This window comes from Carcharhinus amblyrhynchos, chromosome 1 (assembly GCF_965287045.1).
Source record: "Carcharhinus amblyrhynchos chromosome 1, sCarAmb.v2.hapA, whole genome shotgun sequence".
NCBI lineage: Eukaryota > Metazoa > Chordata > Chondrichthyes > Carcharhiniformes > Carcharhinidae > Carcharhinus > Carcharhinus amblyrhynchos.
The window spans coordinates 30,002,001-30,020,806 of record NC_137324.1 but is presented as its reverse complement, the minus strand read 5'-3'; the positions used below and the strand labels follow the sequence as shown (position 1 = coordinate 30,020,806).

Here is an 18,806-nt window from a genome sequence, read left to right as displayed (position 1 = left end):
CGCTTCCTGGCGGCGATTTACTTGCGCCTTATATATTTTTCAAAAAATATATTTGAAAAATAAATCACCAGTCATCAATTGGAAACGAAGAGAACAGGAGCTGAATAGGCTCAAGTTCCTGCCTCTTTTAATGAATTAATGACTGGAAGCATTAACCTGATCCGAGCGAAGGGACATTGCCCAGGATAACCCGGCTTTTCCTGTTAATATTACCTTACAAATAAGAGAGGTGGGGGGGGGGAGATATTTCATTCCTGGGTCGGGCCATTTATAAAACAACTAAAAAAGGTTCATAGGAATGTTTATGTCTAATTGTCAGTTTTTGACAAGTCGTTCTCCTATATTGATTAATTATTAATTGGTTATAATTACTGTACACACCAAAATTTTTTTTTACAATTTCATTAGCACCGTACTTGTATTGAATCAATCTTACTGTGTTAATGTCTGGGAACGAAAGACCTTCACCGACCGCCACAGTGTGATCGATGGTCTATAAGGTGTATTGTAATACTGATCATATTATGAAACTCTAAGCCCTCTTCACTGTTTTAATGTTTTTTTTAATATCGCAGGTGCGAAGAGAGGCGCTTCCAAATAAACGCCAGGCATTATGGATAGCGTCTCCACTCCTCTGCCTGCACCCACTGATGTTTCGCTCGCAGCACCGACCAGTTCCTTTGAGCCGGATTCCCTAAGTCAGCAGAGATCTCCCCACATCCCCATGAAGCCGAATCAGGTGGGCCAAGTCATCCTGTACGGAGTGCCCATCGTGTCACTGATCATCGATAACCAGGAGAGGCTGTGTCTGGCTCAGATCTCCAACACCCTGCTGAAGAACTACAGCTACAATGAGATCCACAACAGGAGGGTGGCTTTGGGGATCACCTGTGTCCAGTGCACCCCGGTCCAGCTGGAGATCTTGCGCAGAGCTGGGGCCATGCCAATATCATCGAGGAGGTGCGGGATGATAACCAAGAGAGAAGCCGAGAGACTTTGCAAGTCCTTTCTGGGCGAGAACAAACCTCCAAAGCTGCCTGACAACTTTGCTTTCGACGTGAGCCACGAGTGTGCTTGGGGGAGCCGGGGAAGTTTTATCCCCGCCCGTTACAACAGCTCAAGGGCAAAGTGTATCAAGTGCACATATTGCAGCATGTACTTCTCCCCCAATAAGTTCATCTTCCATTCTCACCGCACGCCCGAGGCTAAGTACACCCAACCCGACGCTGCCAACTTCAATTCGTGGAGGAGACACTTGAGGTTGACCGACAAGAGTCCCCCACAAGACCTGACCTACGCCTGGGAAGATGTGAAAGCTATGTTTAACGGAGGCAGCCGGAAACGTGCCCTCCCTGGAGCCTGCGGCTCCCTGGGTTCAGTGAAAGCTGTGAATAACGTTATCACCCACATGATGGGCCCGGAGCTCTCTCACAAGAGGGCCAGGTTTGCTGAAGACGAGGAAGATGGAAGCAGCGCCTCCTCTCGGAAAAACCTGCGGAACTATCCCGTCATCCCGGTCCCCAGCAAAGGGTTTGGGATGCTACAGAAATTCCCCGCCGCCTCCCTCTTCCCCAATCCTTACACCTTCCCTGCCTTCGGCCTGTGCCAGAAAAAGGACGAGGGGGACTCCCTTGGCGGGGAGCAGAAGCAGGGTGGACTATCCGGACTCCTTTGGCCGGGCAGGAAGGACGCCTTTTACCCCCCACTCTGCATGTTCTGGCCACCGAGGGCGGCGAACGGCATCCCAGTGCCAACCTACCTCCAGCCCCAACCCAGTGCCATCACCTCGGTGGGGGAGACACCCAGCCTGAGGCAGACCTTCCTGGATCTGTCTGACCAAAGCGAAGCTGCTGGCCTAGCCACGCCGAGGGACAACTTGTTTGACAGGGAGAACGTGAGCAGCCCCGGCCCGCCCGAGCACAGGCTGCCCGCCGACAGCAGGGTCAAGCTGCTGGAAGTGTCCGCCTTCACCGCCAGGAAGCAGAGCTACCTCTCGGCCTTCAGGCCGGTGGTCAAAGACATCGGCAGCATTGCCAAGCTGCATGGCAGCGCCGAGGAGTTTGGCTCCGACCGACACCCCTCGCCGGGTACAAGCTGCAGTTACCACAGTGACAGCGGGGAGAGTGAGGAGGAGCAGGAGGTGGATGTGGAAACCAACAAGCTGTCCGGCGAAGGGCAGGAGGAGGCGATCTCTCTGGGGCAGTACACCCAGAACAACCTCCAGCAGCAGCAGCAGGATAACAGCGGATTTAAGGGGAGTAAAGACAAGATCCATTTCTGCAGCTCCAAGGTGGAATCGAGCGTGGGCAAGGCAGCAGGGAAGGAAGATGCCAGCAGTAATAAGGGGCCCACTCCCTGCGACCCAGCAGCATTGGAGCAGCCCGCTTACAAAGATGTAAATATCACCTTTCGGCTATTTAGCTAATTATTACTTGAACACAGCTTTGGGCGAGAGTAAGAGTTGCGGTTAAAGACGGTCTTGTCCCTAAAGAAATCAATAATGCAATAATATAATCTAGAAATTCCATTTCATAATTTGATTCTGTGTACTGTGCTTTTCATCTCCATGTATTTATTTGCTTTCCTGGGACTTTTGTTCAACGTACATTGAAGTTGCCTTCACTCCCATTACACTGTGTGTTTGGTGCAAGGTTTACAACGTGTTAACACATTTCACAGCACTCCATTCGGCGAGACGCCTCTCCCTTATTTTTCGAACGTTCTAATATTTCCTATGCGTATATATATATATATATATTCTTTTATCTTCCAACAGGGTCTTAAAAATGGAACCAAAAAGCATTCACTCTATTCTAAAAAAGATGAAGATAGTTTTTCTAGTAAGTACAAAATGACCCACGTCTGAACAGAGCCTTGCAAGATAATACAACTCAACATTTCAAAGCGCAAACCCCAAACGAAAGTTTAAACGAATACATTTTATATTCCTGGCCCTATGTCTATCAGTGGCCCTGTGTTAAATTTTGCCCCCGCCCCCATATCTTTGACTTCTGTTTACTTGTGACCCAGGATTAATTTATTTATTCTTTGACGGGATGTGGGTGCCGCAGGCTAGGCCAGCGTTTACCGCCCAACCCTAATTGCCCCTGAGAAGGTGGTGGTGAGCTACCCTCATGAACCCCTGCAGACCATGTGGTGTCGGTACATCCACGGCGCTGTGAGAGAGGGAGTTCCAGGATTTTGACCCAGTGACAGTGAAGGGACGGCGATGTGTTTCCAAAATTGACAGCGTGTGTATATTCATGACCATGTGTTTGCGACCCCGGATCTAAGACCATCATTTTGTCTCTGGGCTTGTTTATGTGTCACCCTGAGTTAATTTTCGACCTTCTGTTTATTTCTTTGACGTTGTGTTTGTCTGTGACCCTGTCGATGACATTGATTACCCCCAACTATATTTCTACCTATAATCAATCCGGTGTTTACGGTTTGTGTCTGCGTTTGACTGTGTTGGTCTCTATGCTGTACTAATGTTTATTTACTATGTTACAGTTGAGACTAAACAACAGAATTGTTTCGCAGAAGAGTCTGATAGTCCGGGAGTGGGGTTCTGGCGGGAACCTGGGGGTAAGCGAGCAATTGTGAATAGAAAGATATCCCTGTTGATAACATAAATTAAAACTTGTTTTTGACTTTGGTTTGATTTACTATTGTCACATGTGCTGGGTTACAATGAAAAAATATTGTTTCTTGCGCGCTATACAGACAAAACATACCGCTCATAGAGTATGTAGGGGAGAAGGAAAGGAGTGCAGAATGTAGTGTTACAGTCACAGCTAGGGTGTAAAGAAAAATCAACTTAATATAAGGTAGGTCCATTCAAAAGTTTAATGCTAGCAGAGAAGAAGCCATTCTTGAGTCGTTTACTTAATTATATCGAATACTTAAAATTACAAAAAAAATAACGAATACACAAAAGCTATTCTACAAGTGCTAGGTTCAAAAGAAAAGCAAATAAATAGTTATAATAGGCTGGGTTATAAATAAATCAGCAAAATGGGCTAAATTAATTTGAGTTTGCAATAAGAGACAGAATGAAATAAACAGAATGAAACAAAGTTATCAGGTGCAATTAGCAACCTGCAGATTTGAACCTGCAAAATGGAAGATTGAAAGGGACAAATAAAATGAGCGACCTTCAGGAAGATATATTTTACAATAAGTAACATAATGCAATAATGTTCTATTTCAAAAACCGTATGTATGAAGCTTGTTGCTTTTAATATTTGGCAACAGAGATAATAAAGGTGTTTTATGACAGCCATCAACACTGATATCATCTGGCTCATAATGAGCCTCGCATACAATACATTAGAAAATTCCCTTTATTATCTTAAACAAATTAAATGAATCCACCTTTTCTTATTGCTAAATGTCGCCAAGGGCTTTACCTAAGACAGCAAAGGACGTGATTAGAAGTTCTGATGCCGCGTCTCAATTGCATTGAGCGGGGGAGGTATCTGTTCTAGGGGGAGGGAGAGAGAGAAAGAGAATCTAATTTGCCATTTATGTAATGCAAACTCGTTTGGCTTTGTCGATTCACGGTTAATTGACTGTCAAACGAGGTTGTTATCCTGGGGCTATGTCTGCAAATTTGCCTGTCAGATGAGAGAGAACATTGAGGGTTCAGAATGAGCAGAAATACATACGCCTTTTTTTTGGTCTTATTAGGGGGAGGAGTCCCTACAATATACACACCACATACCATTTTATTTAAATACCAGTTTCCCTGGAGAAATTAATAATGCTTTAGATTGTCTGTTTTATTTCACTATAGCAAACATTGTCCCTGTTAAAAAATCTGGATAGACGCTATTAATGCTGTAAAAGGGTAGTTCTTTTCTTTAAAAAACATCGAAGCATTGACGGGATCTATCCCCTCGTTAAAAGAACCAACAATTACAATAAGTGAAACCTTGTCCAATATTGATTTGGAAAGTGAAATTCTCAGAAAGGTTCTAAAAGAGTTGTATCTGTTTATTGTATAGGTGACCAGGCGCAAGAATCAACGTCACCACTTTCTGTCAAAACTGATGTGGAAAATATGGAGAAGGGTAAATCCTGTTCCGTATATACATGTGGCGTGTCTGTGTATCTACGACAGCCACTTAAGATATGTAAATACCCTGTAAACAACGGCAACTTGCATTGATATAGCGCCTTAAATAAAACCTCCCAAGGCGCTTTATTGGAACGTAGGCAAACACAATAGACATCACTATTGATTATCCTTTAAGACGATGCCAGTGTCTATCTAACATATTGATTTACCTATCTTCATTTGTGCACTATTTAAACCTATGCATATCATTCACATGGGTACGGGAAGAGACTAGAGAATGTCATTTACATATATCATACGCCCCTTTACATCCGAATTTTCAGCTTTTAATCATTTACATGGTAATCTATTTCAATTCCTTCGCGTCTCTTCCCATTATAATATAGTCAGCTAAAGTGTACTTTGGTGTCTTCGAGTAAGCGCAAGCAATATCTACACTTGCTTTAACAACGCTTTTCCTTCATTTTAAGGAGATATGCTTCATATGTTCTCTCCATATTTCGTATGATCTTCGTTGTTAGAGACAATACCTTTGACAATTCCTACTTTCGTAACCAAAGTGTATTTTTTTATCTTCGCCGCCACCCCCTACCCCCCCCCCCACCCCCGCCCCCAAGACCAGTGATTAAAACCTGTAGGTGTTGGCGTATCATTGAAATGTGACATCTGTAAAGCGCGCACTGCCAGGAATGTTACTAAAACACAGCAACCTATATAATCACACAAGACTTGGCAACAGCGTTGGCCCTATCACTCTACTACTTACTGTTATATTATTCCAACATTTTTACAAGAGTCTTTTTGGTGTCCGCGACTAACCTACGATTCAGTAGCTGCTGCTTTGTCATTCGAGTTAGCTAGATAACAAATGGTATCATAAATATTAGACAGGTAAATGGGAAAAGAGATTTAGATAAAATTGTTCATAAATAAACGATGAAGGGAAAACATAAAGGACAGAGATAGATGGATCCGTGGCTCTCTATAGGAATGTACAGAGCTGAGGGAGACATAAAGATGAAGGATAGGCAATGTGGATTATTATTAAGCGATATAAAAGACTGATAAAACATATGTAAATAGCAAAGTCAGACCAATGAACAAATAAAATGGAGCTTTAGGCTTTTGATAGAAAACATATATATATAAAAAAGCAGACGAATAAAGAGAATCCTGCTACCTATTTACCGACAAATGTATTAGATTTCTAACTGTGCAGTTGGAAATTCTGATGCCCTCTGTCAATGTCGCCTTCTTTAAATCGTATCCCTCGTTTTCTTTTCCCCAGAAGAACTTCAGAAAGTATTGTTGGAGCAAATCGACCTGAGACGGAGATTGGAGCAGGAATTTCAGGCGTTAAAGGGTAACGCTTCTTTCACTGTTGTCAGTAAGACATTCTTTTTCTCCTTTCTTGCATTGTGCTGGCTGTACTGAATTCGGTCCACGGCGGTGCCTGTCCGCAGGCAGGACATACATACCTTGGCTATTTTACAATACCTTCAATAACAAAAAAAAGTGCAACTATTTTAAAATGATCAATAATTGGAAAGTATTTTCCAGATGTTTGTACCTGCATTACAACCTGCCTGCTGCCGGCACCGCCCGCGAGTAAATATTAAACATTGTTAGTTTGTGCTGCAATTGGTAATTCTTCATTACTGTAGCGTTCGGGATGACCTGCGTGTTACTGTGCATTTACATCGGTGAAAGAACGGCTCTCAGCTTTTGAACTTTGAGAGTGTAAAGACACATGGTAAAAGGGCAACTGGAGAAATAATTCCAGATGATTAGAATGATGTTTAGGTTTGTAAGCGCCCTGGGGAGAATTTAAATATGTTGCCACCTGTATGAGTTCGAGGTTAATCTGACCCACCGTTTTTTGTTTATTTATCTACTTATTGATCAGATAATTTCCAGGAGCAGATGAAGCGGGAACTGGCGTACAGGGAGGAGATGGTTCAGCAATTACAAATGGTGAGGTGGACTTTCTCATCTCTTTCAGACACTTGTTACTGTTGTGTGTCTGTTTCGGAAATTAGGTCGCTTGTTTATGCTGTTTGGTTACTTCACCATCTAGTTTCCATAAAGTTTCCCGCCCATTCTCTTTTGTAGATGTTCAAAATGTTAAACAATCATAACAAAATATTATCCAGGACCCTGTCCTACATTTCAGGCCCTTCTAAATCTTTGATGACAGGTTTGTTGATTTGGGGAGAGTAGGATATCCTTCTATTTGTTTTCTTGCCTTTCTGTGTAATATTAGCAGCAGCCTTGTACTGTAGTCATGGATGAAGTATAGCATAGCGGTTATGTTAGTGGACTAGTGATCCATTTAAATTAATTGCTTGTCTGTACTCATGTAACTAATCTCGGCCTGGCTGTCATCAAGAAGGGAAAACATCAGGCAGAGTTGTCGCTTCTCTTTATTGCTAACCTGGAAAATATACGGGCGTGAACAAAAGTTGAGACAATTGGACTTGGCTGTTCTCTCCCTTCCTTTCATTCATTGGAATGGTCCATCGATGTACAAGCATTGTAAAATTCAATATTCATAATCATGGTTTTGGCTCATGGAATAATCAAGCAATCTTATAACATGCAATGTCTTATACATTTTGCAATACATTACAGTTTAAAGTTTATTTATTAGTGTCACAAGTAGGCTTACATTAACACTGCAACAAAGTTACTGTGAAAATCCCCTCCTAGTCGCCACACTTGGCACCTGTTCGGGTACACTGAGGGAGAATTTAGCATGGCCAATACACCTAAATAACATGTCTTTCAGACTGTGGGAGGAAACCAGAGCACGCGGAGGAAACCCACACAGACACAGAGAGAATGTGCAGACTCTGCATAGACAGTGACCCAAGTTGGGTATCGAACCTGGGTTCCTGGTGCTGTGAGGCAGTAATGCTAACCATTGCATATTATCCTGTTGGAACACATTTCAATCCATACATTCTCCACTCATTGACATGCTCTAGATTATTCATTAGCATGTGTGTAATATACTTTAGACTGAATTGCTTGTATTTATCATTCTCCAGAATGTGTTCTCCCATCCATAACACTTTCCAATCTATAGATAAAACTCTTCTACATGTGTTTTATCCAGCTTGGATACTATCTATATATCGCATAACCCAGGCTGTGTTCCCTTTTCCTTCTGTTGGAGTAAAAACATTTGACGTCTTTCTGAAAAAAAACTCTTTGATTTTAAAAGATGCCATTAATGCTCTTAAGCCCTTTGTGACAACACTGAAAAGGTTAAGCAGGAATTCTCTGCCACCTTGTGGCCTTGCTGATAGCTAGATTATTGTCAGCCCTGCTTAGCTTTCCTATTCATTTTACTTCCTCAGTATGAGGCTGCAATTGCCATTTAGGCAGGGTGTATATTGCTGTTACACAGTTACTTTCAAAGGGAAGTTTGATAAACATTGAGGTAGAAAGAAATAGAAGAATATCTTGTTAGGGTGAGAGAAGTAGTGTGGGTGGGGAGTCAACACAAACTGGAGGGATAGCACCTCATCTTCCGTTTGGGCACTTTACAGCCTTCTGGACTGAACATTGAGTTCAACAGTTCCAGAGGATAACCTTTCTCCTCCACCTTCATCCCATTCCCATTTATTTTATTCCATTTTGTTTCATCTCAATCATCCATTTTATCATCCTTCTTTTTCACTTCTATTTTTCCACTTCTCCATTCCGGCTTTCCTTCTTTCAACACCCTCACCCCCTCCACCCCGCCCTCTCCTCAGTGTAACAGCCACATTCCTCAGGCTGTCCTTTATTAATCCGTATCTTTGTTCAACTATCCTCACAGAATGATCACGAAATGGACACTATCAGCATCTTCTCAGCCTTTTGTATCCTCATTTACATTCCCTTTGTCCAGTTTCACCCCCCTCCTTCCCATAGTATAAATCTCTGCTGATTCTCTTTGCTCTGACGAAGAGTCATCTAGATATTGGTGTTATCCTCTCCCCACAGATACTGTCAGATCTGCTGAGATTTTCCAGCATTTTCTGTTTTGTTTCAGATTTTAGCATCCCCAGTACTTTGCTTTTATCTTTATATTGCTGCCTACTTAATGTAACAGTTGCTTAACTGGGATCAGTAATTCTCCATTTAAAGAATTGAATGTGTGGTCCCTTGTCACACCAGCTAATGTAATAGCACCACTGCTTTCCAAATTTATAACGTTAATGTATCAGTTTAATGATTGACAAGAGTTGTTACTGCATTACAAGTGACTACTCTTCAAAAGTACTCCATTGGCTGTAAAGTGCTTTGGGACGTCTGGAGGTTACCAGACGTGCTATGGAAATACAAATCTGTCTCTGTTTCCTTTTTTCCATTGTTGATTTTGTCTCCACTCATAAGTCTGACCACAACAATCTTCCAATTTTTGTCCTCTAAGGTGAAATTGTATCCATTTCCTTGTGCATATTGAACAGAAGCAAATTTTACAAAGACATGCTTTGGTGCGTGGTCTCACTCCTGTGAGGAACATGTGAGGAAGTTGTGGATTATGACACTACCCTTTTTAAAAGTATGTTCCTTGTGCATGAGGATCATTGCTTCCAGAGAAGTTATCTTGTGATAATTTTCTTCTATTTTATGCACTTCAAGGTGGAATATTTGTGCAGAGGAACTGAAAACTTTTTTTCCTTTTTTTTCACCACTTTGCCACCAGCTGTAAGCTCACACGTTCCCAGGTCAGGTACAGCATAAAGTTATCAAAAGTAGAACTCTGCAAAACCATATGCCTTAGGCCCCAATCCTCCAACCACCTGCAACAAGCTCATGAGATAGTGCTAAGCACAGTTAAATCTGTAGTCCCTGGGATACTAATGCTCAATCTGCAGGCCTCACTAGCGGTAGGGCATTAACAGTCTTCACCGGCAGTCCCTTTTAACGTTTGATTGTTTTGACACCATATCAATTTTCTTGATGCTGCTACCAGCCTTTGCTCCTCTCATCCTCAGCTTCCTCAAAACCTCCATCTAAGCTGCCAATAATCCACCACCATGTCCACCTCATAATTCCAGGCCACACATCCTTGCATCCAATCACAAGCTTTACAAATTTCTGCAGCTTTCTTCATCAACTCCTGCAGCATCTTCAACTTTACTGAGTATATATTCACTATCTGCTGTGATCATCTATAAACAGTAAAGTGGCCTGAATGTAGTGTTCCCCTTAGGACAGGTGCTAACTCAAGTTTCAAACTTGAGATTCATTTCTTAGGGAAAAGTTGGTGAGATGCCATTGCCTTCCTCTCAGTTTTTACCTCTGAGCACCTTCCCTCAGCTGAACTGTAAACATGGCGGAAGACTGCCCACCTACACTTACGATGGCAGTGTGCCACCAGAGTGCCATCAGACACAAGTCAGTGGACATCAAGCCAGTACTCAGCACTGGAACATACCTTGCTGGAGCTGTCTGGACTAGCAGCCCAAGTTCAACTCTTCTGAGTCGGAGGTGAGAACACTGAAGCAATGTTCACTCGTTCATCGAACACAACCCAGAGTCATGCTTCCAAATATGACAGGGTGGCACAGTGGTTGGCACTGCTGCCTCACAGCTCCGGTGACCTGGGTTCAATTCCGGCCTTGGGTAACTATGTGGAGTTTGCACATTCTCCCTGTGTCTGTGTAGGTTTCTTCCGGGTGCTCTGGTTTCCTCCCACAGTCCAAAGATGTGCAGGTTAGGGGGATTAGCCATGATAAATGTGTGAGATTACGGGGATAGGGCAGGGGGAGGAGGTCTGGGTAAGTTTACCCTGTTAGAGGGTCAGCGCAGGCTTGATAGGCCATTGGCCTGTTCTGTTCTGTAGGGATTCTATGACATTAGGATATTAAAAGGGAAATTGCTGGAAGTATTCTGTAGCTTTAGCACCATGTGTGGAGCAACAGTTTCAGATCTGTGACCTTTCATCAGAACCTTGAAGAAATTCTGCTCTTCATTTTGATTGGATTTCCATTTGTCTGGCCTGCCTTGTTCAACTCCGATGCTTTCTGTTTTCCTTCTCCCGTTTGATCAGCAATCACATTCCAACATCCATAGTATCTTACTTCAGGACATTGGGAAGAACTAACTTACTAAAAGAGTGTTAAATAACTGGAATAGTCAGTCAGTTAACACGACAGGGCCAGGATTCTCTCAAGAAAATTCTAAGTGTCTAATTTGCATGAAAACTGGAGTAAATCACGCTGTTTTTTTCAGCAGGATTTTCAGAATGAATCTCTCAGACTCTGAACTCCAGAGTGCCCTAGTGTGAATCTCAAGAAAATTTAGGGGCCTATTCCTGCTGGAGAGGCCTGCAGTATAGTGCTGAGCGCGTCACTGTGCATCGCTGACCTGTCAGTGCTGAGATCGGTGCATGTGCAGTGACTCTTTTTCGCCGGCCTGTCAATTGCTGGCCAGCTCGGTCACTGGCCAGCCCTATGATCCCCTGGCCCTATGACCAGCCTCCAGGGTCCGAACTTGGCCCCCCCAAGCATACCCAGGCCAGCCTCACCCCTCCCACTCACAGCCCTCTCCTCCCAGCTCCAATCAACCTCCCTGCTCTCTCCTTCCTCCCCCGGCAGCCCCAACCACTCCTTTCCCCACCCCGATCACTGGCCTCCCTCTGCTGGAATCCAGAGCGCAGAATGGCAGCGGGATCCCCCACCAATCCCCATTAGGCCCTACCCCATGGGCATCGCCAAGGTTCCTCCCTGGGCATTGGCACTTTGCCCCTTGAACGGTGCCATGGGGCACAGGCTGGCACTGCCAAGGTAGCAAAGCCCAGGGGTACCAGCTCTCTGGCACTCGACCCTCTGGGGTGTTCTGATTGCACCCCCCCCCCCCTTCACTCCAGCGGTGTCGGGCTGCTAGCTCCCCAAAAGTGGAGAGCTATTGTAAACCCTGCTGGAGTGAAATATCCTGGCAAAGGGAGATGCTAATGGGCCCGGGCCCACTAATTGTACTTATATTATTCAAGTACACATTTAAATATATTTTATGCAGCTGCCCACCAAATTCCAGAGCGGAACTGATGCTGCTGGAAATCCGGCATTGGGAGATGCATTAGTGGCAGGACGCCCAGCGCGGATCCCATAAATCGGGCATCACCTGAATCTACCAGCCCGGATGGGAGAATCGCCTCCCATTGGTAATATGTAAATTTGTTTATGACATTAGCTGAATTTGGATATTAGAGCTTAGCAGCTTAATTTCATGCCCTGACTATCTTTCTCCAACTACAATCAAAGCCTTCATTTTCCACTCCCTCAGATACCTGTACATCTCTAAGGTCAAATCATCAATCTCTCGTGGCTGTAATCTCAGGCTAAACCCTGGGAATGCTCATTTACCCTGAAACTGATGAAATTCAAACCTATCTGAAGGTTTATAATACTTTGGCAGTCTCCCTGCTTCCATAAGATATTATTAATTCAAATCATGAATGCGCTTGTCACCCAATGTCCTCATCCCCATTGCCCCATCTGTGCCAACTTCCACCACCTCCAGAGGACAAGGCTAATGTCCTAACTTGGCATCCCCTCCATGGCCATCCATTGCCCTCACACTCCTTTGACACTAGCTTTGTTCCAATGGTTCACTCCCTCAGCAATCGTTTGGAACTCCTTCAGCTGCTATTCCTTCCCCCAGAGCCATCACTCCTTCTCCAAGCCTCTGAAATCCCCGTGCTCGATACTTCTACTTTGTTACCTCCCTTTATCCTTTCAAAAGGCTCCAAAAAACCTTTTTGCTTGTCTACACATTGATCTTGACCTGAACTGTTCTCTTCCAGCCAGGATTCAAAGGGTAGCATTGCATCATGGAATTACTTGGTTGTGGGTTCCAGTTCCACTCCAGAGACCTGAACACTTTCCTGTCAAAGGTTTCTTCTTTAAGACTGGGGTCTCACCTGCCATTTGGAAGGTCCCATCACAGGAGACATATCCCGGGGATCCTTACCAGCATTTGACCTTCAATCACGGTCACTAAAAACAGATTACTTGGTCACTATTATATTGCTGTTTGTGGGATCTTGCTCTGTGCAAATTCACTATAGTACAGCTTTGTCTATGAGCCAAGAGTATTTCTTTGGCTGGGAGGTGCTTTGGGTCTTCTGCAGCAGTGAAAGATGCTGCATCAATTCTTTGTTTTCCCCTTCCTCGCCCCTAATGTTAGGTCACTCATTTTGTCCACTGCTCTGTGAAAGAACTCTGAGATGTGAGAGAAAAAATAAATTGTACTTGTCATTGAATGAATCTTAGTGCTTCATGACAGCAGGAAAAGTAAACATCTCCCTCTAGTGGGGTAACACCACAATTCCATTCAAGGGAAAGAAAATTTGGGTACTGAGGGGATGATTCTCCCATCCTGCTGTGCTGATTTTTAGTGCAGTGGGCCGGGAGACTTGAGTGGTTGGTTTACCTGATTTTTAGTGCAGTGGGCCAGGAGATTTGAGTGGCTGGTTTACCTGATTTATGCTGGGCATCCAGGTATCTGTGCCTACATTTTTTGGCGTCGATGGATCCACTGAACATCGGCGTATCAAACATTAGCTTGAGTTTATGTACCTTACCATCTATTCAGCAGTCCGCGATTAGAATCTCCACCCCTGCTCGCGTCTCCCCCTGTTACTCTGGTGTGACATCACACTGACGGGGATTTCCCCTGCTCCATAAAAGTCAGGAGCTGGTGTGGCAGCGTTGAACAGGAGTAAGGAGGTAAGTTTTATGGAGCTGCAGCTCCTGGAGTGCAGAGGATGTTGGAGGCCAGGCCTGGAAAATTTCTGCTTGCTGTGGGGAGAGCTGGAAATGCTGTCCCCAGGCCCAGGGATGTTCCATGTAGTCTCCGTGGGGTGGGGTAGGCACCTTTACTGAGTGCTGGTTCGGCTGCTAATTGCGGCCATTGGGCTGTTCCATTGCTCTGGCTATGGGGTGTGGTGAGGGACCAGACTGAGTGATGGGTTTTTTTTTTGGGGGGGGGGGTGGGAGAGTGCATCATGTGCTGTTTGATGACTCGCCAGTTCAGGCAGCCAGTGCTCCAAGCAGGGGTGATCATGTTAACACAGACGCTCATACTGCATGTGCTCTGCAGTCAGTGGGAACCCACCTAGTGATAATTCGGACTCTGCCCCTGCCCCGTGTCCCTGACCTGCAACACATGCCTGGAAGGGGATGCTGTAGTTGCACTCACGGCATGACTCAAGGGGATGCAATGGTTACGCCCAGATTCCGACCTGCACACTCTCCCTGCCAGCCGTGTTCACAGTGTCAATGGCAGGCAGCCTAATCCGGTAACGCATGGCACCACAGATTGTGCTGTGTTACCAGCATCTACAAGAGGGGGTATTGGTCTCAGTGAGGGACTAGGGAGAGGAGGGGGAGAGGTGGTGCTGGGGTAGATACAAGCAAGGACATGAATCTATCAATCTCTCTCCCTCTAGCCCCCACTGTATAGAATGGATCTTGGTCTCATTGATCTAGAGCTGCCATCATGGTGGTGGCTGAGGAGGAGGAGGAGGCAATTCAGGAGGTGGAGGGTGTGGGGAGGCCACTCCAGGAGCAGCCAATGCAGGCCCTCAGGAAAATGCAGGAGGCTGCCGCTGATGGCCATGAGGTGGGAGAGCAGTCACCCAAAAGAGTGGCCAGGAGGAGGAAGCAGAGGCCTAGGCAGTACCAGAACATCATTTGATGGGCTGCCAGAGGTTATGTGCTCTGTCTATCATAAGAACATAAGAAATAGGAGCAGGAATAGGCCATCCAGCCCTTCGAGCCTGCCCCACCATTCAATAAGATCATGGCTGATCTGTCGTGGCTCAGTTCCACTTTCCCGCCCTCTCCCCATAACCCTTAATCCCCTCTCTTATCAAAAACCCATCAACCCGCGTCTTAAAAATATTTAGCGAGGCAACCTCCACCACTTCAACGGGCAGAGAATTCCAGAGAAGGATGCTCTCTGGTATCTGTGTGAGGTGCTCGCACGACTGGCACCTGAGGGCAGAGGCAGCCACCCACTGCCAGTAGAAGTTAAGGTGATGGTTTCTATGCAACAGGGCCATTTCAGGTACCCAGTGGCAAACTTTGTGGAATCTCTCAGGCCTCACTCCACAGAAGTGTTCATCAGGTGACAGATACCTTGTGCCCCCAGAGCAGTCCAATACATCCATTTGATGTTGGGCAGGCTCAGCAGGAGGCCCAGTCTGCAGGCTTTGCCGCCATTGCTGGGATGCCCAACGTCCAGGAGGCAATGGGGGACACACATTGCCCTGTGGTCCCTGCAAGGTGAGGAGCAACTATTCATCAACTGCAAGGGTTTCTACTCCTTCAATTTTCACATTGTATGCGACCATCGGATGAACATGATATAGGCCTGTGCACGCTACCCGTGGAGTGTCCATGACAGCTACGTGTTGAGGCACTCGGACATCCTTGGGCTATTTGAAGACCAGTTCAGGCTGCCGGGATGACTCGTGGGGGACAGGAGCTACCCTCTGGGGTCATGGCTGATGACACCAGTGTGGAGGTCCGAGACTGAGGCAGAGGCCCACACTCTCACCCAGTCTATAGTAGACGGTACAAAGGCTTGCTGAAGATACAATTTACTGCCTGGACCACTCTGGGGATGACATCCAGTATGACCCTGTGTCTGTCTCACACATTATAATCGTCTGCTGCATTCTGCATATCATGCAGCACTGGGGAGACCAGCTGGAGGAGGCGGATTGGCACTAGACAGGAGTGGACGACTTGCTATATGGGGGGCTGGAGGGCAGGCAGCGATGGCAGGTTCTAATAGCAGCCTGCTCCACATTGCTGGTGCCATGCAGTGTGGGGGCTGCTCCCAAAATTCTTCCACCATATCCCAGGAGCCACTGCAGCCCCCCCACCCCCACCCTTCCCCATCCATCCCCCCTGACCTCGAGAAACATCGCAACCGGCTAATGGGCCTGGGCTGGCCATGCTAGCGAGTCTTTGATGAAGGCTGGAGGAGGATCCGACTCACTGTAAGGTACACTGGGAGCTTGCTCCTGGTACCACCCCTACCCACTCTCCAAATGCACACTGCCACCTGGGCCCACATGGCGGAAAACTTTGGGAATGCAAGCATGTGGGCAGTGGGTCAGGAGATTTGATCCATGCAGTGTCAGGGGGTTGGTGTTTGATGATGGGTCCGGTGGATGCTGGGGAAAGCAGGACAGGCAGTCTGTAACTTTTGGCTGATGGGCTAGTATCGCACAGTACAGTAGTCTGCACCTTTGTGTGGGGTTGGGGTACACCCAGCTCTGTGGCGGGAGAGTCAGGGACAGATTATCACAGCTGTCAGGTGCAAATAATATTGAACTTTTTTATTCATTCGTGGGACATGGCAAGCAGTTATTGCCCATCGCCAGTTGCCCTTGAGAAGGTGGTGGTGAGCTGCCTTCTTCAATCGCTGCAGTCCGTGTGCTGTGGGTTGACCCACAATGCTGTTAGGGAGGGAATTCCAGGATTTTGACCCAGCGACTGTGAAGGAATGGCAATATATTTTCAAGTCAGGACGGTGAGTGGCTTGGAGGGGAACTTGCAGGTGGTGGTGTTCCCATATAACTGCTGCCCTCGTTCTTGTAGATGGAAGTGGTCGTGAGTTTGGAAGACGCTGTCTAAGGATCTTAACAGTGACAAAAACCTAACCCTGACTACTGGTAACTTTCATCCGTGCCCTCTTGGTGACCCTAAAACTTTCTAATCTTCTGCAGCCTACTGCTTTGTCTAGGTGCTCCCCCAGGGTCACATCAGAGGTAGAAGGGTCCAGCTGTGGTCCGTCTCCTGTTGCCTGCGATACCATTGGTGGGCTCCTCCTGGGGGACTGAAACCTGGAGGTCCCCGGCTGACTAGTGGATGGCACTATTTTTTGCCACCCTTTTCATCTCACTGGCCCTGAGGCGCCCCAGTGTGAGGAAGGAGGGAATAGGAACGTTTTGGGGTGTCCCGGAGTCTCCTGGGTGGAAGGTCTCGAGCCCTTCCTCCTCCCTCAGGGTGCCCAGAGGTCCCAGGGACATCAGCGGTATCCCTCTGAGCTAAGTTGTCATGCCACCCTTGTAGTGTTGGCTTGGTGACACACTGTACCGGCAAAACCCTCCTGCAACAGCACTCTGTTGGACTTCTCTAAACAACCTTGCAGTCGCAGCATGGTTGTTGACAGCCCTTCCCCGGCTTTGCTGATGCATCTCCACCAGCCTTGGGATAAACAAATCCTGAGGCCTAGCATCTAACTTGGGAGTCATGATGTGGTGATGCTGATGGTGGACTGGGGTAAACACAATCAGAAGTCTCACAACACCAGGTTAAAGTCTAACAGGTTTATTTGATAGTAAACACCACTAGCTTTCGGAACGCTGTTCCTTCGTCAGGTGAGTGGAGAGTTCTGATCCAGAACTGTTAACAAACTGAATAAAACATTATTCTCGTGGAATGATGTACATAAACACAATTTCTGCTTATTAACAATAAATAGAATTTTTAGTCACTTTCTAAATTTCAACCAAGTTCGTTGTTTTCCAAAATCTTCTGTCTAGAATCTGTCTTCTTTCACTATCTTCACTATTGACATGAGGCTTTCTTTTAAGACATAAATGAGCTATGACAGAGAGCAGTTGCTGGCTGTCTCTCTCTCGCTCTCTCTCTCTCTAAAGCTGAAAGCTGCGGCAGGTGCTCTTCTCCTGTTGTGCCACTGCCCCCCATCTCTTATACCCCTGATGACATACCAGCATCCCCACTGTAGGATAGGGTCTCAAACATCAAAACATCAAATTTAAATCTAACAGGCTGTTGTTATCTAAGTCCCTAATTTAAATTGACTGGGCAAAATTCATGAGCAGCCCATTGTCTTGGCAACACTACTGTTTGGGCTTTGGTACAATGTTTCAGTCTGTGTACTGCATATGCACCTGCATCTTTTTTAAAAACTTTTTTAAAAATTCTACAGAAAAGAAGACCACCTTTTTAAACAGACAATTTCACCTCTTAGCAGTTTACTTTTTTTTAATATAATTTTACAAACGCCAACTTCATAACAATAATGTATAAGCAGCCTTGTTTCAGTAGAGGATGAGGCATCTCCATAGGTGCTGATTAGGTGAATTCAACAAGGTACGGTGGCTGGGGCAGAGAGGCTGCAATGCTCAAGGCTCTCACACAATGAAGGGCAATGTTCACAGGCAGGGGGTATGCATGGCAGTACAATGCTCTGTATGGATGGTGTTGGAGGGATGGCAAGGCCAGTGATGTCTGAGTCACTGGGGGATGGGAGTTGTTGACTGGGGTTTTTTTCTGAGGCTGTGTATTGCTAAAACTTAAGCTAAATACAAAGACGCACAAACTCAGTGTCCTGATTCAAAGATGTGTCTGTATTTGACCATACATATTGGGACAGACATGCAGGAAGGATTCTAACGTCTCTCTCAAATAACCTGAGCACAATTGATATCCCATTTTTGAAGGTTTGTATTCCCCGCCCAATCTGTCATACAGACTGGATGGTCCAAATCCATTAATACACATTAATTACCTTGGCTGATAGCATTCTACCTCCTGACATAATAAGGAATTCATTGGATAAGAGGACCCAAAAGTCCTTCCTCTATCGCTTAGCAACCTGCTTACGTACATCAGGCTGGTGTCAGACCATAAGAATTGATAAGGAGTCTCTTTCCCTGTCTGGCCAGCCATATCTTTAT

The 18,806-nt window shown here is 45.7% G+C and overlaps 1 protein-coding gene across 1 annotated transcript in view; it reads left to right on the top strand.

The window, feature by feature from the left end:
- Positions 1 to 613: 613 nt before the first annotated feature.
- Positions 614 to 18,806, top strand: part of skor2 (SKI family transcriptional corepressor 2) — a 37,520-nt gene continuing 19,327 nt past the window's right edge. Inside the window, exons 1-6 of the mRNA XM_080197486.1 lie at positions 614 to 2,395; positions 2,777 to 2,840; positions 3,514 to 3,588; positions 5,010 to 5,075; positions 6,372 to 6,470; positions 6,990 to 7,057. Coding sequence (XP_080053612.1) covers positions 614 to 2,395; positions 2,777 to 2,840; positions 3,514 to 3,588; positions 5,010 to 5,075; positions 6,372 to 6,470; positions 6,990 to 7,057 — 2,154 coding nt within the window. The remainder of the gene's footprint in view (positions 2,396 to 2,776; positions 2,841 to 3,513; positions 3,589 to 5,009; positions 5,076 to 6,371; positions 6,471 to 6,989; positions 7,058 to 18,806) is intronic.